A 27573-nucleotide genomic window follows, 5' to 3' on the forward strand; every position below is an offset into this window, starting at 1 on the left:
GCAAAGGGTGAAGGGAGATGCTCTGCTGCACACATACGTTCCAGAAAGAGACACCAGGTGACCCCAAGAGCATTCTTTTTATAAAAAAGAAAACTGAGCGAATATATACAAAATACTTTCAATCTCTTCTAGGCCAACAGAGCAGCCATCACAATGTTTCTCCTGCTTCCTGAGCTTTCCTCCCACCATCTGGAGCCTGCTCCTGGCAGAGGCCAGCATGCCGATGTCTGGGGAACACGTGCCACAGTTCTACATGGCTCCCGTTCTCGTCAGGTGGCTGGACAGTGCCCGAGCCCCCTGGGCAGTCTCTCCCTGAAGACTCCCCACCCTGGCAGGGAGCCGGAAGGGGAGCGTCCTGTCTTCCTGAGCCGTCTCTGCCTGCCTCCCAGGATAATACTGCTTCCGTGGGTGGCCCTTGGGGCGGGCCCAATCAGAGTTTATGGGCCAGGAGGGTGGTCAGCTTGATCTTGCCGTCCATGGAGGCAGTGAGGCAGGTCCCGCAGTCCACGGCTGTGCTCCAGTCCACGGTGACCACAGGGGCGCGGTGGCCGCCCAGGCTCAGACAGCTCTCCAGAACCTTCTCCTCCCCGCCCAGCTGCAAGGGGACAGGAGAGACGAGGTTGCATCATCAGGCACTGCTCACAAACACATCCACTTTATCCACTTTCGGTGGCCAAGCCGCCTCGAGCCTGGGGGCTGCCACCCCAAGCTGAGGACATGCCCAGGCACACAGGTCCCCCTTTCCAGAAAGTCTCAGGTTCGTTGCTTGGACCAGGAAATATCTTCACTTTCCCGACTATAGTTACTCCTTCAGCTGAAGTGGAAAATAAGTCCCTAATATGCTCTGAAAGACACAATTTTCCCTGCCACCTTTAACCTGCTGTGAGCCATGTCTCCTGCTCGTGCCCGGTGTTCTCTTCCAGCACCATCTACCGCTCCCAGCCTCATATCATGTATCTGCCTCTCTGTTTTACATTTGCTTCCCCCAGGGAACACCAGCGGCAGGAGGGCAGGAGGGCAGGAGGGCAGGGTCTTGGTGATTCCCTGCCGTGCGGCCGGCACACACCCAGAGAGCAGTGCTGGCACCGGAGGCCCTGGGTCAGGGCACAAACACGGCTCTCCTCTGTGCCGCCAGCACCTGCCGTCCGGGACTCACGTGCACAGGTGTGAGGGGTCAGAAGGTAATAAGGAAGGGAAACCAGGAGTAGACTATCTATCCAGCTACATGCAACATCCATGAGCAAGAGAGAGGAAGTATTCAGCCTTCACGGAGAAAACATCTTTAAAAATCATGAATTGTTTATAGATTGTAAAAATGGGACCTGAAGGTCATTATATTCCTTAAGTAATTAGACCCCGTTTTTGACATTTTTTAAATGACAGAGGAAAATCTTTCAACCCATTAATTGGTTATAGAGAAAGTCTGACTGCAAACCATATGAACTGATCAGGACAAATGATAGAGCCCGCACGATCAAAAATAAAATAATATACACACATACACACACAACACACAATCATACAGAGAGCAAAGGAGAGCCCACCTGAAACTCAACTAAATCTAAATAATAAAATAAAATTAGGCTTGTAAACAGAAAACTTTTTACACTATCTCCCGATAGCAATCACAAGAAATTATGGAGCTTTATATGAAACCGTCACACCGTACACCTTCAATATATACAATTTTTGTCAACTGTACCTCAATAAAACTTTTAAAAGATTTTTAAATGTATATATTTAAATAAATAAGTAAAAATAAAGTGTGGAACTAATTTTTAAGGAGAGGGCAAGAGCCACCCAAATCATCACCATCTGCGGAAAAGGGGAGCCTGGGTGACAGTAAACCCAGGCTTCCCGGTACCACATTCAAGGTCAACAGTCCAGAAGCCTCCTTACTTCCCACTTCAGCAGCCCCCTTCCCCCTCACCCCACCGTGTGCCCTTGCCCCTCTCTGCCCCGTGGAGCCCCAAAGCCCGCCTTCCTCCACATCCTCCCAACTCCTCCTCCTGCTCCTCCAAAGGCCTCAAATCCACAGACAGCCCCCCTGCCCAGTCCTCCCCGAGGACTCGGCCCCCAGCCGGCTTCCTCCCCTGGGGGCCCTCAGCTCTGTACTGTCGTCACTGTTGGGGCTCGCGTCTCGTTCTAACTTGAGCGTGAGCCCCAGGAGAGCGGGGCCACACTCTCCGTCTCCTGTGCACACTGCCCGGGGCCTAGGACACGCCCGCAGGCAGCTGCTGTCCAGAGCACCGGCTGCCCGCTGGCTGTGAGCCACGCGAGGCGAGCTCGGGGAGCCCCAGAGAAAGAGCATGCCACTCCATCACTCTACCTGCAGACGAAACACCGCCAGGCAGAGAGCTAACACTGAGGCTCAGGACTGAATCCACGTGGCAACGCGGAACCAGACCATGTGCTTATTAGGCCACGACACAAACCCTCATCCCTAGTCCATTTGGTAGCACTAGTAAAATAGGAGAGATTTATAATTCCGTTCAATCGTATATCCAAAAAAAAGTACATGAACCAGAGAGGCTGTGACATGAGAATTAAAATAAGCAGATAAACTGAGTGGACAACTTACATCCCGCGTGACAAATCACACCCCCGGATTTCTGTCCCAGCCATGGATTGTAACGTCCTTGACCCACAGGACCTCCCATAAACAATAAACCTACACCAGATTAGAGTACCTGGAACAGACCACCTAGGCACCCTCCTGTTTGGGGTATGTCCCCCCAAACCAACCTACAGCCCTTCTCCCTAGCTCTTGAGGTTTTCTATAGTTGGTATTATTCCCAAGGAGGGAGGCAGAAAAGGGACAGAGTCTCGTCCAAGGACAGTGACGGGGGAGCAGAGAGGACGGACACGCCACACTCATGCCCACTCCCGCCTGCTCCCTCGAGCCGGCCTGCAGCCGGGAGGCCCAGGTGCCGTCCATCCCGGGTCAAAGGCTTCTCCACGGCCATCGGGGAGGGACAGAGACTGGGACAGAGACAGGGACAGAGGCTCGAACTCAACCGGGCCCAGACCTCTGAGGAGGAACCTCCCTGCCACCAGCCGCCAGGTACCTTGTAGATGACGCCCCCTGTGGCAGAGCACGTCAGCATGTAATTCCCCTCCGAGTCAAAAGCAAAGAGCCGGCCCCGGGGGACCTGGACCTGCTTGTAGCCGCTGTAACCCGACAGCACGAAGGGGCCCGTGGCGTCAGTGGGGAGGCCGTACTCGGACACCTTCAGGCCGCTCTTGTGGATGTTCCACTGGATGAACTGCAACGGCAAAGCACAAGCACGGCACTCTCAGCGGGCCGGCAACAGAGCCCAGGTCTGGGGGGAGGAGAGAGGACAGGCCCCGGGAAAGAGGAGGTGGGTCCACAGGCCCCGGGAAAGGTAGTGAGATGACCACCCAGTCCCGACTCTTCCCAACACAACTTAAGCATTTTCTTAAGGGAAGAAAATCTAGAAAGAGTCAGCCACTTCATGTCAAAGCCTGAACTTTCTCTCTGGCCTGACTCCAGGAAAGGGAAAAGGCAGGCAACAGCCTTCGCCTGGATTCCCATCTCTCAAGCAAGGGCAATGCTCCAGTGATTGTTATTATTACTGTTGTTGTTGTTTTCATTATTAATATTACTGTCAGGGTTAGAACCCAACTAGATTTTTCTTAAAAATAGGACAAGTTCCAAATACACTTCCAGTTTCTCAGCAGTGCAATCAATGCAACACGAGCAATGAGGTATAAGCTGAGCTTCACGCTTTGTAGCGCAAACAGCCCTTTAGCCCACCCCAGGGACAGGCTACCTGGGTGTGACCACCGCTTAACTGAGAATCCTACTCAAATAAATAGGAAGTAGAGCTTTGATTTAAAAATCCCTTCTCATAGTTTTCAAATGAAGAATTCATTTGGTAATTACTGCCTTCATTGGATAATACAGGTGGATAGTATACAATCCAAAAGGTACAGGAGGGTACACATGAAAAGCTAGTCTTTCTCCCAGCTCTGCCTGCCCCAGCTCCCTTTCCAAGGATCCTAATGAATCCTTCCAGAGAGAATCTAAAGGGGGCACTTATTTTTACTTTTTTCCCCAGCTTCCTTTTTACATTTCTTGACTCTGTTTGGGTGAAACTGTCTGCAGCCCCCAACCCCAGCAAGCTCTACATATCCATGCTGTGACCACCCAATGACCAAGCTCACTGAAGTACATCCTGGCACCCCTGGCACCCCACTGAGTCAGGTGGGTCAGTGAGATGAGTCCTTTTTGCTACAACCAGGAGGAAGGATGTAGGTCTTCCCCTTTCATAAGAACAGTCAACTCCCACTGAACTCATTTAAACCTCACAAAGACCCTGTGAGACTGGTTACTGTTTTCATCTCTGTTTTACAGATGACAAAACTGAGGCAGAGGCCCAAGGTCACAGAGCTAGTAAAAAGTACGCTCAGGACTGGAACGCAGCCCGTCATGCTATTCTGGTGCTCTCTAGAATCTCAGATGCCTAAGCCAGAGGAAGGGAGCTTCCTGACCCAAATCCCGTTCCCACCTACCTTCCCGTCCTCGCCAATGCTGTACACGGTGTTCTCATCGTAGCTGAACTCCACAGAGTAGACCTCCCCACAGTGGGCCTTCCAGCTCATGGCGCACTCGTGCTGCTGCATGTCTGAGGCAATGAGACGCCACTAGGATTCCCGCCCAGGCCCTGGGGAGACATCTGCCCACAGCAGGAGGTACCTCTCACCCTCCCTCTGCCCCGTGGGTGGCAGAGGGCCTCCCAAACCCGACAGGAGTCACAGAGCTGACCCCTGGTGAAGAGTGGGCACTGAGTGCTTCATTTTACCAGTTCTCTCCTCCACTGTGCCTTGTCTTCTGCTAAGCAATCTTAAATGGAAGCTTCTTTCACTGGGTCAGAAGTCAGGTTCAGGAATCCCTGGGTGGAGCCTGAGCTCATCTGGGGAGCCCGTAAGTCTAGGAGGACACATAAGTCCTTCCTGGGAGGGCGCTGTAACTTCCCACCAGGGAGCCCTGGAGATCGGTTAAAGATACAGTCCCCAGGGCCTTCCCAGACCCTCTCACTCTGGTCTCCTGGAACAGGCCTGGCGTGAAGAGCTTTAAACAGCATGCCAATGACTCTGACGCACACCGTTCTACTGCTCTCACGGGGACAAAGAAGTGGTCACACCAAGAGGACAGGACGGCATGACCCTCTCGTATCCTCTTGGATCTCACTTGGGCCATGAGGACTCAGATCCAACAGCTCAGGACTGGAGGACTGCTAAGCTCCACCCGCCCCGTGTCCACGAACACGGACCACGTGCAAGGTAATTAGGGGGTCCTGAAAACAGCAGACTCTGGCCAGAGTTAAGTGCTATTACAAGCATCTTGAACTGGGGTTTTGCAATAGCCTCTAGTCCAGCTGGCAAAAACCCAGCTCTCTTCCCCGGGGCATCTGAGGAGGGGACCAGGATGGCCGTGAGCAGGCCTGCCTACCGAACAGCCGGAGGACACCATCAGCTGCCCCCGTGACCAGCAGGTTCCCGTTGTGATTGAAGGCTGTGCAGTTGACGGCAATGGGCTCCGGATCCAGGGAGAACTGGAGCTAGAAAAAGGACACACTAAATTTTAAAATGTAAGATGGTAATAAACCAAATTTCAAAACAGCTTCTGTTTGAAAGGGGGAAGGAGACCAAGATTTAGGAAGGGCACACCAGGGCATAAAAAGTGTCGGTAATGTCCCACTTTGAAACCGTGGTGGTAGGTAGGTGCTCATTTTACGGTTCTTCTCATTATTCCGTACACCTATGATTTCAATATTCTCTTCTATGTATTCAATATTTAACGAAACATTGAAAAATAACAAGTGAACATAAAATTACAAATCACGACAAGTTCTTAGCACAAACTAACAAGATTAAAAAGGACCTAATCAGACTGGGTGGGTATAAAGGGGAGCACCTACGAGATGCTGGAGGACAGATGTCAGCCGGATGGAGTGGGGTAGGAACGCTCTCGAGAGGGGACAGCATGCAGGAGGGGCGTGTGGCTGCAAGACGAGGAGGACAGGCGGCGCCAGGAGGCTGGAGCAGCAGGGAGGGCCAGGCCAGGCAGGGCTGCAGGGAGTGTGGATGGGAAACCTGGAGGAGCGGGAAGGAGCAGGACGTGCCTCGTGTCTGCCCATCCCCCAGGCGCAGTGTGCCCCGCGGGCAGGCGGGCGCCGTGGTGGGAGCTGTCCAGCAGCTGTCCAGCTGAGGGGCACTAGTGGGCATGTCCCCGGAAATGGACAGAAGCGTTCAGACTGGAAACAGGTTTTGGAGGTGGAACTGACAATGTCTGCTCCTGGACTGACTTCAAGGTGAGGGAGAAGGCTGGCTCCAGAAAGGCACCTGGTTTCTCAGTGGGACGCATTTGCCAGGACGAGGGAGCTAGAGAGCAAGAACTGACGTGGCAGGGTGGCCCTGACTGACTGGAGAGACCTGCGAGGCTTCCAGCTGGGAACAGGAAGGTGCAGAAAGGCACAAACGGAACACTCGGGACACAGCCACCAACAAGACAGGGACACTTCAAGTGTCCGGTACCAGCAGGAAACAAGCTGCTGCACGTAAGGGCCTGACCGAAACTGATTCTCTCAAGAAACACCACTGCCTTTTAAACAGGTGAGTGTAAACAGCACTGAAGCTCTCAGGATTCAGGGTCATAGCTGTGAGCATCTGCTACTGTTCTGCCTGGGAAGGCATCCTCCGCTCCTGTGGAAGGTGAGCCACAGGCCCTGTGGGCAAGCTTTCTCAAGACTGTCATTTCTTAAGAATACGCATGTGTCCTCACTGCTTCTAGCTGCTGCTGCAATTGTTATGCAATTGTAAGTTAAGAGGGAGTCAGAAGGGGACTCCAGTTGTCTCCTGTAAAATAAACCACTTGAATGCATAATACTAAGTGAAAGAGGCCAATCTGAAAAGGCTGTCTGATTCCAACCATATGATATTCTGCAAAAAGCAAAACTATGGAGACAGTGTAAAGATCCACGGTTGCCAGGGGTTGGGGGCAGGGGAGAAGACTACATCGAGCACGGGGCAATTTTAGGGCAAATACCCTCTATGACACTGTACGTGTCACTACACATCTGTCCCAACCCTTAGAACGTACCACACTAAGACTGAACCCTGATATAACCATGGACTTTGGGAGATTATGATGGTCAGCGTAGGTGCATCAGCTGTAACAAATGAGCCCCTCTGGTGGGGGATGCTGACAGCAGGAGAGGCTGTGTGTGTGTGGGCAGGGGGTATATGGGGAATCTCTGTAACTTCCTCTCAATTCTACCGTGAGCCTACAACTGCTCCAATAAAAGAAAAGAAAAAAAACTTTAAATATTAAAAAAAATTAAATTAAAAAATTTTAAATAAGCCAAAAGGGCCCGATCAGAGGCTGTGTGTGAACCCTCAATTTGCGGCATGATGCTGAACGGCTTTGGTTGCTGGCAATCTGCCCCACTGGAGTATTACTACTTTTCAACACTTAAATGTTGAAACCTCCTCACAAATCAAAATGTTGACGAGCCCAAAGCAAAGAGGGAAGAGACCTCAGAAACAGGGGGCAGCACAGGCTGTGTGCCTGCCCGGGAGTGTGACCAGCCCCAGGGAGACCACGGGGCAGGCCCGCACCTGCTGCTTCATGGTTTTCGTGTCCCACAGCAGCAGCTTGCCAGGAACCTGGTTCGTGCCCTTGCTGCCGATGTCTGGTGCGGACAGGTCCACCTGGGCAGCAAGGCTCGGAGCTGCAGCTGAACAGACGAAAGAGGCCCCGCTGGGGCTACACGCGAGAGACAAGATCCTGCAACACACGTGGGGCCGGGTCAGTGCTCCGCCCGTCCACAGAGGGAGGGGGAGCGGGGCTCGGAGGCTCGGCCAAGGCCAAGGTAGGCCCGCCGAGCACAGCAGTTGAGGGAGCGGCCTCCAGCGCACCTGGGCATATCATCGTTGATGCTGATTTCACAGAGATTCTTCTTGGCTTCCGTGTCATAGAGGCGCACCGTCCCCACACCGCTGCCCAGCAGGAGCTGGAAGGAGAAGGGGCGGGAGAAGCGAAGGACAGCTCTGGGTCAGGCCCGCTCAGGGAGGCCCACTGGGGGGCCAGGCCCACCCCTGTGCGGTGGGCCAGGCTGCGGGGTGAGGCCTGCCTCCACTTCTCCAGCTAGTTCAGGGGAAACCCGGCTACAAAGGACCTCATTTAAAACTTAAAGACGTCACAGGTGACCTTGAACAGAAGCAAAACCACAAAAGGAATCTGTGGAATAGAAGCTCTATTGCTCCTCAGGTAGAGCTGGAAATGAGACCCTCTGCCCACCCTCCGTGTCTTCCAGTTTAAATCCCAGCTGCCCCAGTCCTGCCCTCTGGCCCCTGATCCACCACCACCTCCCTGGGCAGTGGCCCCAGCTGGTCACTGGGCTGGGTGACAGCCCCATTTGTGTGTCCTGGGGACAGCTCTGGCTCTGGGCCTATAAAGGCCTCCAGAAAAAACAGAGGAGGCTATCCTTGTGATTTACTTGGTGAAAACTTCAAAGACAATAACGAGGACCGCCAGAGGAAAGCACCAGAAGCAGATCTGAGGGTGTCCCCCAGGAATATTCCCTAGAATATGGCCTCAGCATTCACCTAGCAAACTGACACTGGTACAGGGTAAGCCCCGAGATCCTAGTGCCATAAGGATAATTCCTGCAGTTGTCAAAAATTATTAAAAAACAAGGTCTGGGGGCTTCCCTGGTGGCGCAGTGGTTGAGAGTCTGCCTGCCGATGCAGGGGACACGGGTTCGAGCCCTGGTCTGGGAAGATCCCACATGCCGCGGAGCAACTAGGCCCGTGAGCCACAACTACTGAGCCTGCGCGTCTGGAGCCTGTGCCCCGCAACAAGAGAGGCCACGATAGTGAAGAGGCCCGCACACCGCGATGAAGAGTGGCCCCCACTTGCCACAGCTGGAGAAAGCCCTCGCACAGAAACGAAGACCCAACACAGCCACAAAAAAAAAAAAAAAAGACACACTGATCCATATTTAAAAAAAAAAACACAAGGCCTGCTCCTTGGGCTTCTGGGTAGGATCCCCTCCAAAATGGAATACGGTGAAAAAAAAACAAAACACTATAAATCAACTTTATCTCCCTAACTACAAATTCTATGTCAAATATTAAAGTCCAGAGGGAAAAAGCACACTGTGCTAACACCACTGTGGGAACCCCAGAATAGGACACATCCCCTCCGGCCTGGCGCGGGGAGGGGTCCCAGCAGGAGGAGGAGCAGCGGCGAATGCTCCTGGTGGGTTGTCAGAAATGTACAGGGACGGCAGGAGCTGGTGGGGAGAACAGGGAGTGAGCCGGTCTCTCTGCGGGAAGACGAAAAGCAAGCCAGACCACTGCACACAGGAAGAAGGCCTCTGCCATCGGACAGGGTCCCACTGCAGCCTAATTCCAATTCCTGTTAATCCAGTAACCTCCAGATAGGAGCCTGCTGGGACAGTCCTGGATGTGTGGTCCCTGACTTCCCAGTGAGAGAGAGAAGGGAGGGGCTCGTCTTGGAGGCCCCACCCAGGCCTGAGGTGCTGGAGCCCCTGGGGAGCGCCCTGGAGGGTTCTTCCCTTAGACCACAGGTCCAGCAACAAGCAAGACCACTCACCAGCCTGTCCCGCTTGGTGGCCCACTCTAAAGAGAGCAGCGGCGACTTGGAAATGGAGGATGCCTTGGTCTGCATGATGGGGTTGAAGGACCACACTTTGATGACCCCATCTACGTCTAAGCTGGCGACCCTCCTCCCCGAGCAGTCCACTCTAAGATGAGAGAAAGAGGGACGATGTTAGCATCCTTGCCTTGGTCCGCCGTCCTCTTCAGCGCACCCAGAGGATTGCTTTCCTGACTCTCCTGCTGAGAGTCAAATGCCCACACTCCAAGGACGGGCGTGAGCTACTTCTAGAAATATTCATTCATTCGTCTGTCTGAGAACGACTTACAAAGCATTTATTCAATATTATGTGCTGAGCCCTGTGGGCAAGGTGCACACAGCCCCGCCCTCGGCACTCCTGGTCTCTAGAGACTGAGAGCCTCCTGCGTCACGGCTCCGGAGCCCATCACGTCCATCAGAGCAAGGGATCACCTACCCTCTGGGCGTTACACCCCAGGATCAGGAGTGGAGAGGCTGACCCGGCCAATGGCAGCTCTCGGCAGGACCCCAACAGCAGCTGTCCAGCCCTCCTCTGACAGTTCAGGGGTGACCACGGTCCCTCGGGGCCATCCCACCCTCTGCATCTCTGTTACGTCTCATCATCCTGCTTGCCACACCTTCACACGTACAGGCTGAAAACCGAGGCTTCCCGGGGAGCCCAAACCCCGGGCCATCAGCCTTTCCCCCAGAGGGCCCTGGCCCCGGCCGGCCGGCCCGACACCCACCTGCAGTGCATGATGGAGGAGTGGTGCTCTCCGTACTCCTCCTGCCCCAGCACGATGAACGGCTGCTCGGGGCGGACCCCCCCACCCTCAGCGCCTGCAGTGGGAGCCCGCGTCAGTGTCTCCAGCACCTCCACGTGGAGCTCCGGGCAGGGCTCTGCCTCCGGGCCACCAGCTTCAGGCTTCTTCTCTGCACACTGCACCAAGCAAAGGGGGCACAAGTCAGCTGTGAGGGGTCTGCACTGGGCCCAGCCATTCCCCACGTCTGGGGACACACTGCGAGATGTCTGGGACGCCAGGCCACAGCCCTCGGGGGAGGATCCTGGTGGTCTCGGGGTCTAGAAGAAAGAGCTCTGAACTACAAGAGCCTGCTCTGCTGGCGGCCCCTTCCTAGAGGCCCTGCTCCTCTCACAGGCCCTGCGGAGGGAGTGTGGGCCACAGGCTCCCGGCCACAGCTGACGAGACTCGGGACACGCACCACCTTGACAGACCAGGCCAATGATAACAAGAATCAGTTAGTGAGTGAGTGCCTACTGCATTCCAGGCACTACGTGAATATGGTTGATTGTCTCATTTAACGCTCCCCCCCCAACCATTTCTGATCCTATTATTAACCCCACTTTACAGCTCTGGAAAGTAAGACTGAAAGCAGAAGTTAAATAACTTGCCTAAGATCAAGAGCTGGCCCGGGGTAGGATGCGGATGTGGAGCCGGGTCAGTCAGAGGTAAGCGTGGCCCCTCGCCAGTGCGCTGCCGTGCCGACCAGCACCTCCTCCTGGGAGAGGGGTACTGAGAGACTGGGGCGACGGGCCAGGCACAGAGACAGACCCGAGCACAGCAGCAGAGCCAGAGCAAGGCGGGGCACCACGTGGCACCCCACACACCCTGCCACCCGGGAGGGCGGCAGCCGCCCGTCTCTGCCGCAAGTGTTGGCCATCACGGTTACTATCTGCTCACCCAGACGTAACCCAGGCCAGGGGGCACCAGCCAGGGCACTCTCTACCACCCGCGTGGTTCCTGAGGCTCCTCTAAGCACTCCTTGGGGTCCCAGAAAGAGCAGTTCTACAGCAAAAATAGAATGGAATGGAATGGAATAGAACAGAAGAGAAGAGAAGAGAATAAACAGAGAAACAGAGACCTCCGAGCTCAGAGAGGTACCTGACGGGAGTGGCTGAGCTCAGGTGCGCCTCTAATCCTACAGCACAGAAGGATTTGAGATCTGAGCCGTAAGGGTCTACGCTATCGAACCAGAACCAGCACAGGGCTGCTAACGCCAAAAAATGCCTTTAAAACAGGCAAGTAGCCTCAATTAGGAGATACATGGTCAACAAGGTGACTTAGGCAGTAAATCCCTTTTGCCTTCAATCCAGAGTATTTGACCGAAACAGAAGCAGCTTATACCACCAGGAAGAGCAGACCCCAACCCATATTCACTAGTGAGAGGAGTCCCTGAGCTCACGTGGCAAGGGCCCGGGGCCGCAGCACGACGCTGTGTGGACACGTGGCTCTCGGGGCAGCGGCTCCAGCAGGGAGTGCAGGAGAAAGTGATCCTGTGATTGAGCAAGTCTGGGAGATGCTGGGTTAAACCAAGGGAAACAGGTCTCTCTCCCACCGACTCTGAGTGCCCGTGACATGCTAACATGCACGGTTAACCTAAGGGAAGGACAGAGCATGCAAGGGGTCCCAAACCAATTGTTCACAGAGCTCATCTTCTGGGAACATTTTCAGAGGCCTGCATTTTATGGCCCCTGTTTAGGGAAACTACATCAGGAAGAGGGATCACTGGAGAGCCAGGTGGTTTTGGAACAAAACAACCAAAGTGCAAGCAATTAAACCCAGTTAGGCAAATCCACACTCTACACAGCAGAAATCAAGAGAGGTAAGAGCAGGCCCTACACTGCCCCCCCATTTTCCATGGCTCTCCACCATGTAGCCGCGTGGTGTCCCTGCAGGCGTTCGTGAGACGCCAAGGCCAAGCCATACCTGCAAAGTCATGGAGAAGAGCTCCTTCCGTTCCTTGCCATAGTCCTGCAGGCGCCGCTGGCGGTGCTGTGACCAGCTGGACTCCCCAGTGGCCAGCCCGCTGAAGAGGCTCTTCCCATCCTTGGGTGCGCATGCTGGCTCCCTACCCTTGGTGCTCTGGAGGACGAGACACCAGGCTGTGAAAAGTCTCTTCCTACCTGGGCCCAGGCCATGACACCTGGGCCAGGAGGGGAGCAGGAGCCAAGGAGTGGACTCTACCCTTACTCCTGGGTAAGGTTCCTCCCTGGCCATGCTGAGAGGTAGTTAAAATGTTACTATGTCAGCCCATGAGCAAAGTCAAGGGCAAAACATAAGCAGGCTGGACCTCCTCCTTTCTGTTCCCCACTCCCCCATCCTGAGAGGACAGGTCCCCAGCACTTCTCCACCTGCCACACCTATCACCTGGAGGTAATACATATATATCTCCTTGATCTAAGTGGAACAGTTAACTTTATTTAGCTTAGCACTTACTAAGTGACAATTATGAGGCAGATCAGGCCCTACGCTGGGTGTTACAAAGATTTACAAGCAATTATATGTTTGGGCAATACAGCAAAAAAATTATGCAAAATAAAATCACCCCTCTGGAGGGAAAAAGGAACACAGTACCCTCTTGTTTTGGGCCAAGTGCATGACTAAACCAGCCAATGTTAACAAATATTGAGGTATTCGGAAATGATTACTAGGCAACCAGAAAGTCTTAACAGAAATTGTTGGAAACTCAAGGCCTTTTGAGCAAGATAAATTGGACAAGAGAGAAATTGGCATCTTCTGGCTCCTTTTCATAGCAAGAGAGATAAAGTCAACCAAGGTTACAGCAAATGAACTCAGTAATTCCCACTCCTATAGAGACTGAAGATTCCTAATCTAGAGCTTTTTAAAAAGGAGCTGCCACCTCATCACCTTTCCAAATTATCTGGCTGGTTTCATTTTTTCCACCCTTATTCCCACAAATTGTGATGGTCACACCCCTACCCCCCCCAGCACACACCTTTTTTTTTTTTTTTTTACACTCTTAGCAGAGGGATAGGATGCAAACAGCTGCTCTGGTTTGAGACCAACCTCCTCACAAATCATTTGTACACAAGTCCTAAGTAAAAAGAATAAACTCAACCAAAGTCTATTTGTGGGCTTCTAGTTCTTCTACTGGTTATTTTTTATGGTAACACTAAACAACTTAAAATGATTAACATATGTTCCTTGGGACCCCGGAGTCATGTGAACAGTTAAGAAAGGAAATTTTAAAGGCTATTAGTTTACCTGGAGCCTAACTGGAGCTGACCTACACAGGATTGGTTATTTTTGGTTTTCTGCCTGAGGCGACCTCCACTGGTATCTACTTGTGCTTGTAACAGATGTTTTCTCTAGGAAGAGTATTTGATTCTCTGAATTCTGACTTATTTTGGGAAAAGTAAAGTTCTTAGTTAAGATTTTTAAAAAATAACCTAAGAAGAAAACCAACAACAATAATAACATCAATATATATTACTCATTGAGCATTTACCATATGTAAGGTGCCATGCGAAGAACCTTACAAACATTCCCTTAAAGATGAGGCATTATTTTAACATGGGGAGCAGATGTTTAGAGAGGTTAAGTTACTCGTTTTACACAGGGAGAACTGGACAGAACCGGAACTTACATCCAGATCTGACAGCGGCCCCAAACTCTGAGAAACCTGAAGAAAGAAAAACCATGATGGGAGCACATGGAAGAAAGTGACACTGAATAGAAAAGATAAGAAGAAATGTCATAATCCTGGAGCAAAATAACAACCAAGATAAGGCCCTTCTCTCAGTGCTTCCAGCCGTTCTTGAGAAGTATCCTGTGGTCCATGGAACACTGAATAGGTCCCACAGTTTTAGAAAGTGGAAGATGACTCCTGTTACCTTCCCAAAAGTAAGAGGTGGTCCTGAGGTAACCATGGTCCCTCACACGGTCCCGGGGTGGGCAGTGGGGTGGGGGGTGGTTCACTTCCTAGGAGGAGATCCAAGGATGCCAACCTTCATTACACAAATCTATTAATTCCTCCCTGTATCTACTCATCCAGAGGGCAAACTGCTCAGACTAAAGAATGCCACGGGGGAGGCTATACTTATATCAGACCAAATAGACTTTAAGCCAAAGACTGTAATAAGAGACAAAGAAGGCCATTATATAATGATAAAGGGGTCACTCCAACAAAAGGATATAACATTTGTAAATATTTATGTACCTGACATCAGAGCACCTCAATATATAAAGCAAATATTAACTGACCTGAAGGGAGAAATAGGCAGTAGAAAATAGTAGTAGAGAACTTCAATACCCTACTTTCACCAGTGGATAGATCATCCAGACAGAAAATCACTAGGGACACACTGGACTTAAAACTGCACTTTAGACCAGATGGACTTAATAGACATTTACAGAACATTCCATCCTCAAGCACACATGGAACATTCTCCAGGACAGATCATACGTTAGGCCACAAAACAAGTCTTAATAAATTTAAGGAGACTGAAATCATAGCAAGCATCACAATGGATGAAACTAGAAATCAATTACAAGAAGAAAGCTAAAAAATTCTTAAATATGTGGAGCCTGAAAAACATGCTCCTGAACAACCAATTGGTCAAAGAAGAAATCAAAAGAGAAATCAAAAAATATCTTGAGACAAGTAAAAATGGAAACACAATATACCAAAACTTATGCAAAAGCACTTCTAAAAGGGAAGTTTGTAATAACACCTACATTAAGAAGAAAGACCTCAAGTAAACAGCCTAACCTTACACCTCAAGGAACTAGAAAAAGAAGAATACATGAAGCCCAAATTTAGTAGAAGGAAGGAAATAACAATGATCAGAGCGGAAAACAATGAAATAGACTAAAAAGTCAACAGAAACGATCAATGAAACTAAGGGCTGGTTTTCTGAAAGTTAAACAAAATAGACAAAACTTTAGCTTGATTTACCAAGAAAAAAAGAGGACTCAAATAAAATTAGAAATGAAGAATTCCAAAACACGTCTCCAAAAGCTCTAACATTTTGATAGACAAGACAAAAGAAGAACTGACAGCAGAGGCCATGTTTTCTGGACTTCAAAGGCGGCTATGGGAACTCCACAGCTAGCTATAAAAATACTGCTGAGAGGAGGAGGAAGATCAGCTTCCAGGGTTGATGGCTGTTTTCCAAAATAGTGGGATCCTGGCAAGCAAGGAAGTCTCGAACAGCCTGGCACAACTATGATTCAGGTTTGACAGATTTATCAGCCTGACCAAGAGATCTTTAAACTGGATATTTGAGAAGGAAAAGAACCCATTTAATATTGCATGCATTCCCAAAGAAAGTACACAGACCACAGGGGTATCCCACCTTGGAACCAAAGGTTGGGAAGGCTGCAGAGCAGGGACAGGCACTTGGTGGCACACCTGTCTTTCCTTACTCACCTGCTACACCTGATACGTGGTGTTTTTTCCTTTTCCAACATGTGGTTTTAAGAGTGCTCAATTCAATTGGCCCAAACTGATGGAATAGAGAGGCTCAGGATAGACTTCAAATTCCTCTAGCTGACACAAAAGCCACTTGTAACCCTTCCCCAGCAAATACATTACAACATTAAGAAGAACAAAAGCAATGTTTCCCTGTCAAGTCAAGATGGCAAGGAAGTTGTCCAGTTTATCATTAGGTTGGGGGCTGGACAGTACTCCGAAATGAAAATTCACACAGGCATTAACATAAGGCACTGCAATAAATTAAGAAGAACTGTCTTTGTAATGATAGGGTAGTTTACACCAAAAGAGCTATAGACCTAAGTGTGACCTATCAGATCCTGCTGAGAGAGAGCTTCTCCTTAAACTATATCTAAGTTATTTACGAAAGAAGGGCAAACATCAAAAAAAAACACTAGCATGCTAAAAGCTGATGAATGCAGCCATCCACCAAACACCTAAATAAGTAAGTTAAGGTAAACTTGTGTCTAGCTACAAATGCATATAACTTAAGTAAATGTTCACTGTGATACAACCGGTAATTGAAAGTTTTATTTTAAGAGCAAACCTCATAAAAATCTTAACTACTGGATTCAGATAACATTCCAACAGTCCAAATTATATTGTCATATTCTACCATAATCTACCTGTCTCCTACAGTTCAGGAGAGGTATCTTCACCTATGTTTTATCAGTTGACCTTCTTGCTTCTCACTCTAGGGAAGGATCTAAATTCATTTTCAGTGGCCTGAATACAGCTTACCAGGCAGTCATCCAAATGGAATAGAGAACAAGTTCCAGTAATTTAGGCTCACCTGAAGCAAAATAAAGACACCCAGAAGACAGGCCCTAGTAACACAGAAATTGCAGAATGAAAGACGGGGAAGAGGGCTCCCTTTTCCCCATCCTGCTAAGATCCATGGAAACAGCCCCAAGGGCAGCATTCTTACTGCTGATGTCACGGGAGCTATAAGGTAGTTTGATACTAATAAGAGTTACAAACACAGAAGTCTGTGGTCGCTTTGCTTTCTCTGCATTACAGCCAATCAGAGGTTATCTCTATAATAACCATAATTCCCCCTCACAGTCCCAAACTGACTGAGTAGTTATGGAAGGAGTGGAATTATAACTGGAGGGGAGGATGGGGTAAAACTGCAGTGGGGGAGCCTGCTGAGAGGTGCCCACAGGGGCTTCTGTCACAGAGATCCCAGAAGAGCTTAGGAATTGTGGTTTTACAGCTACTTCCATGTGTTTCTAAAATTTTGCCTCCAGATTCATATTGAAAGCACAGAGAGTGTATCGCCATAGACTCTACATCTATAATTTTATGAACTTTTCAGTGATAACAACAACAGTTACAGTGACTGATCACAAGTGGGTAAAATGCTGATGTGATTGAAACTTACAATGCTATGTATAAATAATATTTAAAATAGGAAAGCCTATCATTTTATGTATTGCTAATTTTTTTTTATAAATTTATTTTTTATTTATTTATTTTTGGCTGTGTTGGGTCTTCGTTGCTGCGCGCGGGCTTTCTCTAGCTGCGGCGGGCGGGGGCTACTGTTTGTTGCGGTGCATGCGCTTCTCATTGCAGTGGCTTCTCTTGTTGCGGAGTGCAGGCTTCAGCAGTTGTGGCACGCAGGCTCAGTAGCTGTGGCTCGTGGGCTCTAGAGCGCAGGCTCAGTAGTTGTGGTGTACGGGTGTAGCTGCTCCGCGGCATGTGGGATCTTCCCGGACCAGGGCTCGAACCCGTGTCCCCTGCATTGGCAGGCGGATTCTCAACCACTGCGCCACCAGAGAAGTCCCTGTATTGCTAATTTAATAACACAACTCACGTTGTTTTGTTTGCTTATTAAGAGTAAAAAAGAAAGAAGGCGCTCTGGCATGGTAGTAGTGAGGAAAAGACTACGAGCTTAATATGCACTAACGAAGCCACGTGGCTGATTAAAAAACCACTGTCATTTTCTATTGCGTTAAAAGCAGTATAGCATTAAAATCACAGGAAGTGATCATACAGCTTACTGCATTTGCTATTGGTAAGAGAGCATCTTGAACTGTAAACTCAAATTTGGCCATCGATTGTATAGAGGAATTTAAAAATTAGAATGTCCCCCCTAGAAGAAGAGAACCAGAATGGTGAGGGGTCTAGAAATCATGCCACATGGGTAAACAGTTGGGCAGAAAGGAAGGAATGAACATAGTACTTAGCCTGGAAAAGACAGGAAGGGTTGTCCTAACCAGAAGCCTTATTCTAATAGCTCGAAGGCAAAGCTAAGATCAGTGAGTAAAAATCATAGAGGCTTCAACTAACAACTTTCAAACAGGCAAACATCCCACATGTACAAGCAGTGACCTCCCCAGCACAGGAGGCAGTCACAGGATGTGCCCTCTCTCAACAGGAGGGTGGGCCAGATGACCTTTAAGCTTTCTCCAACTCTAAAATTCTGTGATTTTTCTTGAACCTCAAATATACTAGTTATCTTTAGAACTGAAACATCACTGCTGAGTCAAATATATCAGTAAAAAAAAACGAGTGACCCAACCACTGGATTTTTCAGATTGCAGACATTTATCATCTCCATTCAGGAAATGGAAAGAAGGCTGCCTCTGCTCTGTTAACATGCCACACGGTGACCCAAGCTTTGTTTGAATATATTTCAGAGGTAAAGGAAGGCATGTTTTCTGCAAATTACACATTCTTACCTTTGTCTCCTGAACAAGAACCATACAAAAAATTTCCAATCCCATTTCACCCTCACCATAGGACACCTTAGTGCCTGAACACGTAAACATAAGGCCACAGGCGTAAGCCCGAAGACCCCGTCTCCGTATTTTCTTTTAAGTTAATGAAACTGAATTTCATCATTTCATGCACATTTTAAGGGGCGTAGCATTCCATACGTCATCTACTACACTTATAAAATCTTGCACCGTGAAAGAGATTTGCAAAGCAAACCGTAAAACTTACTCAGCCACATTCTACAAAACTGCAGTTCTAATTTTAAGGTTTGAACTTCAAAAAAATAGTCGTAGAATAACCATGACTGGTTTTTGATGCCCCGAACCCACTAGATGCTAAGGTTGCAGTTATTTTGCATTGCTGCCACTTTAGGTCTCAGAACTGACTTCCCAGCTACAACAACTACAACTAAAATGTATTGCGTGCTTATAAACTGCCAGGCACTGCATGTACCAAGGGCTCTCATATCAGCTCAAATAACTCTGCCGCTAGGGAGTGAATGCTGTTTTCATCATCCCAAGTGAAGTGGGATGAGTTTAAGCAATCTGCGCAAGGATGATAAACAAGGTACAGCTGCCTGACTCCAAAGCCCACGCTCTTTCTTCCCTGGTGTCCTGCTCAATGTCTGCACTTCAACAACAGTACTAAACCCAAGTGCTGTGCTAAAAGCCCCGACGTCCCAATGGCAGCCTTGGGGAGGACCCCTTTCTCCCCAAGCAGCCCCACGCTGCTGCCCCACTTGCAACTGTCCTCAAGCTGAGGGTGGCAGGAGAGGAAGGCAGAGGTGATGACAACTTACTGTATCTGCGACTAATAAAAATATATTAAAAGGGAAACAGTCCCTACCCGAGCAATAAGGCATAACTATGGGCCTGTTAAAGTTTCACTCTGGCCAGCATTTCTGAAAGCAATGAATTCTGACCATCTCTGCTCGGAAAACTACTCAATTTTGGACATATGCTGGCATAAAAGAAATTCTCTTGCAAGTTTCTATAAAAGTGAAAAATAGCAAAACTCCTTTGCAGAATCAGGAACTTGTAAAAGAAATACTACACTGGATTTAGAAGTAACTTTAATTTAGTCTTCATCGACAAGCTACTTTATATCACCAAAAATCTAAAAGTCCAGAATTGCTTGAATTCACACTTGAGTAGGCAAAGCACAGTCATAAGCACTCATGAGCTAGAGGACATTTATGAGAAACGGGACGGGGCCCTTCAGGGCATACTTCCTCTTGTCACCATCCACCCTCCACCTGCAGGTCCTAAGGGAGGGTGGACAAGTCCCCACCTGACGAGTGGGATGTCGGAGGCCTCCTGGCGAGAGTTAGAAAGGCAGGACTTGCACTAACCTGGCCGCCAGAGGACTCCTTCCTGGCCGAGCTCTGGGCCTGAGGCGGGGCCTGGGCAGGCAACAACCTTGAGGGGCTCTTCTTACTCTGAGGCAGCAGCGAGGACAGGAAGCCCACGCGAGGCGACTGGGAGAGGGAAGCGTTCCTCTGGCTGCACACCATGGCTCTGGAGAAGCAGACACAGCACAAGGTCGCGGCGCTGGAGGGGGAACCTGGCGGAACCTGGGGCACAGACCTCCCAGGCTATGGATGCTGCCAGTGACCAGGGCCTTGGCCAGGTTCGCACGCCTGGGCCTTAAGGCGGCATGATGCTTGGTGCTATTGTTGTACGAAGGGAGCCAGCAGCCTAACTGGCACAGCGGTGAAGGCTGAAGGCTGCGGCTCTTCTTTGAGGGCCGTGGTAATGCTCAGAGCAGCGCTGTCTAATAGCCACTGGTCACATGTGGCACTGAGCACCTGAAACGTCTTTAGTCCAAATGGAGATGTGCTGGAGGTGTAAAATCCACACTGGGATTCAAGACTGAGCATGAAAAAGAGTGTTCAATATCTCATGAATACTTTGTTTATATTCATTACATGTTCAAATGACATTTTGGGAAAGTTGGGCTAAATGAAATATATCATTAAAATTAGCTTTTTTTTCCTTTTTTTAACACAGCTACTAAAAATTTTTAAGTTCGATTTTTGTCTTGCACTTTATTTCCATCAGAGGGCGCTAGCTCAGAAACTAGAGCAGTTTCATCTGCTGCAGTACTTGGCCACATGCAGGTTTGGAATCTGACTGCCTGGGTTTGCATCCTGACTCACCAATCGCTAATTCTGTGACCTGTGGCACCTACGTCTCTTCAACTGCTATTATTCTCATTGTCTGGGTTTTCGGCTGTAACTAGCTGTTTTTTTAAGGTTGCTCAAATACCTCTCTTCCAACTTGCCTACCTTTCCAAACCCTGAGACAAGAGCATGCTTCTACGGAGAAATGCATCCAACCTGTGGTTGGCAATCGTGTCATCCAAGAGGCGCTCCTTTCAGGGCACAGAAACTTCCCAGGGCTTCACGAAAGCGGCTGTGATTATTAACCCAGGCTGCACACATCTGGATGTGCAGGCCCCTGGAAGAGCAGGCCTAGAGGCTGGGAGGTAGGGGACAACTAGAGGACCAGGGGCCCTTACTCAGAAAGCTCAGACAAGAACAGTGAGCACCCGGGAGGCTCCTGGCAATTCCACGTCGTCGCCAGGAGGAGGGGAGAGCACAGGGGACAGAGGCGCGGAGTGGGCACAGCACACACTCACAGTTCCGAGTCCCCCAGGCGGTCCATGTTGGAGACATAAGAAGGCAATCTGTGCTGGACTAAGGCCTCTTCCTCTTCTGGCTGTTGCTCCTCTTTCTTCAGTCGGTGGATTTCAGCTTGCAGTGCAAACAGCTGCGTAGAGGTGGGGGTGAGTAAGATGGGGATCTCACCCGGCCTTCCCTCCCCTGGGGAAGGTTAGACCTCCCGTCACGTCCGAAACCCAGCCACACCGGCTCAAAGGCCACTGGCCCTCAGCCTCGGAGTGCCTGTCTCACACTCTGCAGACTGGAAAAATGGGTGAGGCTGCTGTTACTTGACTACAGGGAGGTGAGAAAACTAAAAACCGTTAGATATACAAAACCCACTTTTTTTTTTCTTTTTATCATTTGACTCGCTTCTTCCTGAATTCAGTGAGAAAAACAGTTCCACCCAATCCTGCTTTGCTCTTTGGAATCTACAAAATCAGACTTTGGAACTCAAATGGAAAAAAAAAAATTTTAAATGAAGCTCAACATTTTTGACCTTTTGCCTGAAGAAAATTATACACACACCCCCAAACCCAAGAATCTTAAACCCCCAAACCTAAACAGCGTATAACCTTCCTTTTTCTAAAAAATCCTCCCTTTTCTGAAGATGTGTCAATCTCAAGGTTAGAGAAATGCTCCTCAGGCAAATTGTAAAGGCAAATGTGGGTCCCCCGGAGCTATCATTTTACCAAACTAGAGAAACCTCGTTTCCCTTAGCTGAGAACAATTAAATCATATCTGGGCTGTAAACAATACAGATGTGGGGACAGGTGGAAAAGCACTAGGGGTGGGAAGCAGACGTATGAAAGCAGGTTAGATGTAAGGTGACGTCAATGCATAGAGTCTTTTTCCTCTTAAAAGTTTACTCCTGTTACTGTGTTGTTTGCGCTACGTGACTTACAACATGAGCCTCACCTCTGGTTTTCAAAGACTTGTCACGTGGCCCCCAAATCACCAACACTGCCTTTCTGGTGACTCACTTTCATCTGAGATCAGTGCTTTCCTCTACTGAAATCAGCCCTCCATGGCTACTACCTAATTTTACACATGAAAAGCAGAAGTACTTCCCAAGGAGCAAGCATTGTTCGCAACAAACCTTCTGGCGCAGAACTTCATTTTCTTCCTGAACCTGGTTGGTCCGCTGGCACTCTGCATCGAAGTTCAGGATCACAGGAACCGGTGCACCAAGTTAAAGAATAAGCCTGCCTCTTAATCAACTTGACTGTGGTGACTATGTCACGATGTGTATGTACACCGAATCATCAAGTTTTATACCTTAAATATATACAATTCTTAATTGTCAATTATACTCCAACAAAGCTGGGGGAAATAGCCAATTAAAATATATATGCTAAAATAAAATTAAAGTCAAAAAATAAAAATAATAAAAATAAAATTCAAATCAAAAAATATATTCTATCACAAACTCTGCAATAAGATAAAACAATTCAATACAAAAAAAAGAAAGAATAAGGCCTGCCTGCAAAATGATTAAAAGCCCTTCCCAAACTCTTGACACGACACCAACACCCTTGAACATGACACAGAGTAAAGACTCTGTGCTGTGGGCTCCTCACAGCTTTATGAATAGTCTCTCCCTTGACACCGGGCCTGGACTGACTTCCTTCAGAGAGACTCACGGACACATGACAACCTGCCTGGCTAGACCACAGAGAGGACATAAATCCAAACCTGACACTTTCTCCCAAATGCCAGCAGTAAAGGGCTAGTATCCTGCGGGCTTCACAGCCAGCCTAAGCTTTAGTGACATGGAGCAAGAAGCCAGCCCAGCGGCCAGTGGCTCCGCGAGCACACCGCCACCTGCTCCACCAGCTGGGCAGAAGGGCTGGACACTCGCCTTTCCCCTCCGCAGGTTGAGCCTCTCCCTGGCAAAGGTTCAGACTGAGAAGCAAGCTTTCTGCAGATTGCCACCCTAGGAGCACCCACATTCTAGGTCACGGTGTCAGTCTTTCCTGACCACCACAAACAGCTTCAGTCCAGAGGAGCACAAAGCAGGCAGGGCCTCAGTACCCAGGAAGCAAACTTCCCTAGAGGGCCCCCGGGGTCAAGCCGTAACTGCCTCTGGGCTGGGCCCCCTGTTAGGTTTGTCTGAAAGCCCTCGGGATGAAGAGCAGCAGCAGATAAAAGGCCAACCTGGCACGGGCGTAATTCACACTCACCACAGCACAAAAGGAAACACTCCCTTCCTACCCCCACCAGAAGACGTTCCTCCCAGAGCCAAAAGGAGATGGTGGATGGGCCTCCACACGTCCAGTTTATCAGTAACTCACCAGACAGCCCCATTCAAACCAGACTCCCTTCTCCTCCCGCAGGATTCCTGCTAGAGAGCAGGAGTGAGCGAGGAGGGTGTCCTGGGCTTTCCACGACAAAATGGTAAACACGGTAGGCTGTAAATTATTTACATCCTCTCTCTTAAATATCCACACCTATATTCTTCAAGCTGCTCTGTCCTCTGACAAGTCAAGGGACCCTGAGGTCATTATAAAGACAGTAACCCAGGCACTAACACAGGGAGGAAGTTCCAGCCCTAGAAGTGTTCTCACCTGCTACCTAATCCCAACAAAGGCAAGTGAGTCCTGGGGGGCACAGGGCATGCACAAAGGGTGCTCTCGAGGTTGGCCGGTTTCGCTGCAAATCAGCTCTGCACTGACCCCTGCGTTTGCTGAGAGAGGCCCTATTTGAGGGCTCCTATCCCCCCACTGCTAGTACAGTCCCCACCCACACATGTCCACTATTCAGCAGCAGAGCGGCAGAACTAAGGATTACAATTCCCGGCCTATGATCTCCGGCCTACCGATCAAAATAACCACAATCTGTCCAGCCCCCTCACGTGACACATGACAGTGATCCTTGGGCATTTTGTAGAAGAAATGACTGCATTAAGAGCAGCGGCCACTGATCACGTTGTCGGGCTGCCTCAGCCTGGGCCCCCAGCCCCGGGCAGCTGAGAGGATATGCATGCACTGAAACAGCACGCTCAGGAAGTTGTGCAGGGACACGATGAAGGTGTCGGCCCACTGGCGAGAAAAGTAGGCAGCAAAGATGGGGTTGGTGTCTGGGGATGGCAGGAAGGGCAGGACAAACCAATCCTTCCACTCGGCCTGGTTCTGGAGCTCCGTAGCCTGCTTTGCAAAGAACTCCTGAGCCTTGTCATTTCTGTTTGTCTGCCAAGACACAGAGGAGGTAGCAAGGAGGGGGAAGAGACAGAAGTCCAGAGGTAAGAATCTTCACCACCGCACAGCAGAGAGCCTCTGAATATCGGCCTGCTGGGTAAATGGCCAAACATGATCTATAAACTCTATAAAATCAAAAAAATCATCACACTTTTCTCAAGTTCCTTGTAACTTCAAAGAAGCTGGTTTAAACTAAAGTCCTGAGGGACCTCCCTGGCCATCCAGTGGTTAAGACTTCGCCTTCGAACGCAGGGGGTGCGGGTTCCATCCCTGGTCGGGGAGCAAAGATCCCACATGCCTTGGGGCCAAAAAACCAAAACATAAAACAGAAGCAATATTGTAACAAACTCAATAAAGACTTTAAAAATGGTCCACATTCAAAAAAATCTTCAAAAAATTAATAAGTAAAATAAAATAAAGTCCTGATGATAAATACCATCCTAAAAATTAATTCCTAGTTGATTTTCAAATAATCTAAGTGATTTACTCCCCCAGGTCAGCCATAATCTTTATTACTCAAACTTTAACCCAGCTTATATTCTTCAAAACGCCACCCAGGCTTACGTGTTTGAAACAAGAGGGGAAATAGGAATGAGGAAGACAAGTCCAATCATCTACAGATGAGAAGGAGAAAAAAAGTAGGAACACAGTCAAAAATAATTTGCACTGTGACTGTTTCACCCTTTCCCAGGAGTAACAGAGAGAGCTGTCCCTAGGCATTAAAAGAAAATCTATTTCTGGATCAAAGAACTCTCTCCACCAAGAAATCCCTAAACCCAAAGCACCTGGATTGTGTAGACGAGATAAAAGCGGAACAGGCTGGTTTTCAGCTTGTTGATGGTGGGTCTATACATATCCTCCAAGCGGCTGAAGAGCCGACGCTCCAGGTAGTTCCAATAATCCCGAAGGGCAGCCAAGTCATACACCTGCATTAACTGCTGCAGCTGGTCCACAATCTTGTCCACCTGGTGAGAGAAAGATGAGATGGAGAAGGCACTGAAGGACGGAAGGGAATTCTCTCCTCATTCCACAGAGTTAATACAGCTTTTTCCTCTTGCTGTGGCTTCTGGATGTTAAAAAATTTTTTTTCTTTAAGTTAGCAATCTATAAAACTTTCAAAACACAGTAACGTAATAGCTTTTAGGTTTTTTTCCTGATGTTAGATACGTGTTTTGACCCTCTACCAAGCATGGAAATTGCAGGTGTAAAAGCACCCTGGCCCAGGAAGAAGGAGATCTAAGTCCAGGGCCTGGATCTGCCTCTGACTTACTCAGCCACCTTAGCAATGTCACTTCAACTCTCTGGTCTCAGTTACCTAAGATTTCAAAAAGCAAAAAAGACAAGAGTGAGACAATCTCCATGCCCCTCCTCCTAACTCCTCCATTCCAGGATTCCAAGGCTCATGGTGAGATGTACTGTCTCCTTCAAGTCCTCAAAGCACTACCAAAGTCCTGGCAGCTGCTCAGAGTGTCAGCCAAAGGAGTCACCTCCTTGTGAGGAGCAATCATACCAGAGTACACAAGATGGAAAAGCTTTTGAATATTGATACCATTCCAACACACCCATTTTATAGATCAGGAACACTGAGGCTCGGACAGCTGAAATGATTTGCTTTTGCCACCACCAAGTAGCCACTAACTTCGGCAAGACAAGAACCCAGGTCTCCTAACTCCCCTCCAGTGTTCTTGCTGCTAGCTCACTGCCTCTCTCAATTCACCTGCCAACACCAACTGAAGCCAGCAAATATACACACAAATCACACACATATAAATTCCAAGAACTTCTCAACAGAAAATCATGTCTGAGCAGGGGAAGTATGTTTTCAAATGCACAACAAGGTCTTCCTCAATCGTGAAGCAAAACTGCCAATGAGTCACTGATAAAGCCATTTCAAACAAACAGATACTTGAACCCAGCTAACATGTTGGGCTGCAGACCCCTTTGTTCCCAAGGCCATTGGAAGCCAACTTCAGAATACTTCTGCTGCCAAAAACCCAACCATCTACCCCACGTTAGCTCCTAAAACCTCATCGCCATCCTGACCAATGACTGGCCAGCACCTGCTGAGAGGCTGGGGTGGAGAAGGGAGCCCCGGACCAGGAGTCAGGGCACCTGGGCTCCAGCCTCGGCGATGCTCCTAACTCGCTGGGCAACTTCAGGCAAGTCACGTCCTCTCTCAGGGCCTCAGTTCCGCATCTGTCAAGCGAATGCCGGACGCGCTGATGTCGACGGTCCCCCTGGCGCGGTGACAGCGCCGCTCCCGCCCCGGAGGGCAGTGCTGGGGGAGAGCCAGCTCCGGGCTCCCTCGGGGCCGCCTCTGCCCGCGCCGCGCCCGCCGGCCCCTCACCCGGAACCCCTTCTCCTTGTCCGCCTTGATCTCGGCGTCCAGCTGCCGCAGCGTGTGCGTGAAGCCGCGGAAGAGCAGGTACTCGCGGACCAGCTCGTCTGTGCGCTCCACTGCCTCCGCCATCTCTGCGCCAGCGCCGTGAGGGGCCGCGGCGGACCAGGGACGGAGGGGCGGGGCCGAGGCCGCGCGGGGCGGGGCCGGGCGCGGTCGCCGATCACGTCACGCCGCGGCCGGCCTACCAGCCCGCACGCACCGCTCGCCGCGCGTCTGTGGCCCCGCCCCGGCCCCGCCCCGCGATACCATCACCCAGGTCCAAGAGCGAATGAAAGAAGCACTGCCCGCCGGGGTTTTCTGGCAGCGCTGGCAGCGGCTTTGTCATCTGAGTTATTGAAAGTGGCGGCTGCCGTCCAAGTCAAGTAGGGCTGGACCTTGGAGATTATCCCAGATAGTCACGAGGCGGGCGAGGGGCTGAGGTGCCCTGCTCGTTGGCATTACCTCGCGGAATCCTCTGTGATCTGCCTGCCCTCGTTTTACAAATGGGGGAAACTGTAGTCCTAAGAGGCAAAGTGACTTGTGTGAAGTCACACAACCAGGTGTTGTGTTATCAGAGAGCTCTAACTCCCCAAAAAGCCTGCTTTCATTAATAAGATTTATTAACACCGCAAGAAAACCAAGGCACACTGTTCTGAGAAAAAAGGCAAGTTTCAGAACAATATGTATAATA

At 49.7% G+C, this 27573-nt stretch overlaps 1 protein-coding gene across 3 annotated transcripts; it reads right to left on the reverse strand.

Annotated features, from left to right (window-relative positions):
• WDR91 (WD repeat domain 91) lies at window positions 1-26997 on the reverse strand. 3 transcript variants are annotated; one of them, XM_068549508.1, is made up of 15 exons: window positions 26850-26997; window positions 25288-25467; window positions 24286-24493; window positions 22405-22487; window positions 21284-21414; window positions 19995-20160; window positions 12394-12549; window positions 10414-10607; window positions 9647-9797; window positions 7945-8039; window positions 7645-7813; window positions 5477-5585; window positions 4537-4649; window positions 3069-3266; window positions 1-595 (listed from the first exon to the last, which is right to left on the reverse strand). In XM_068549508.1, exons 1-15 carry the CDS (start codon window positions 26970-26972, stop codon window positions 431-433), a joined length of 2241 nt encoding a protein of 746 aa, XP_068405609.1. In that variant the 5' UTR covers window positions 26973-26997; the 3' UTR covers window positions 1-430. The 3 variants fall into 3 exon arrangements, with proteins under 3 accessions (XP_068405609.1, XP_068405611.1, XP_068405610.1); XM_068549510.1 differs by lacking the exon at window positions 26850-26997 and adding an exon at window positions 26615-26698; XM_068549509.1 differs by lacking the exon at window positions 26850-26997 and adding an exon at window positions 26563-26641.
• Window positions 26998-27573: the final 576 nt, after the last annotated feature.

The sequence above is a fragment of the Eschrichtius robustus genome, chromosome 8 (assembly GCF_028021215.1).
Source record: "Eschrichtius robustus isolate mEscRob2 chromosome 8, mEscRob2.pri, whole genome shotgun sequence".
In the NCBI taxonomy this organism is placed as follows: Eukaryota; Metazoa; Chordata; class Mammalia; order Artiodactyla; family Eschrichtiidae; genus Eschrichtius; species Eschrichtius robustus.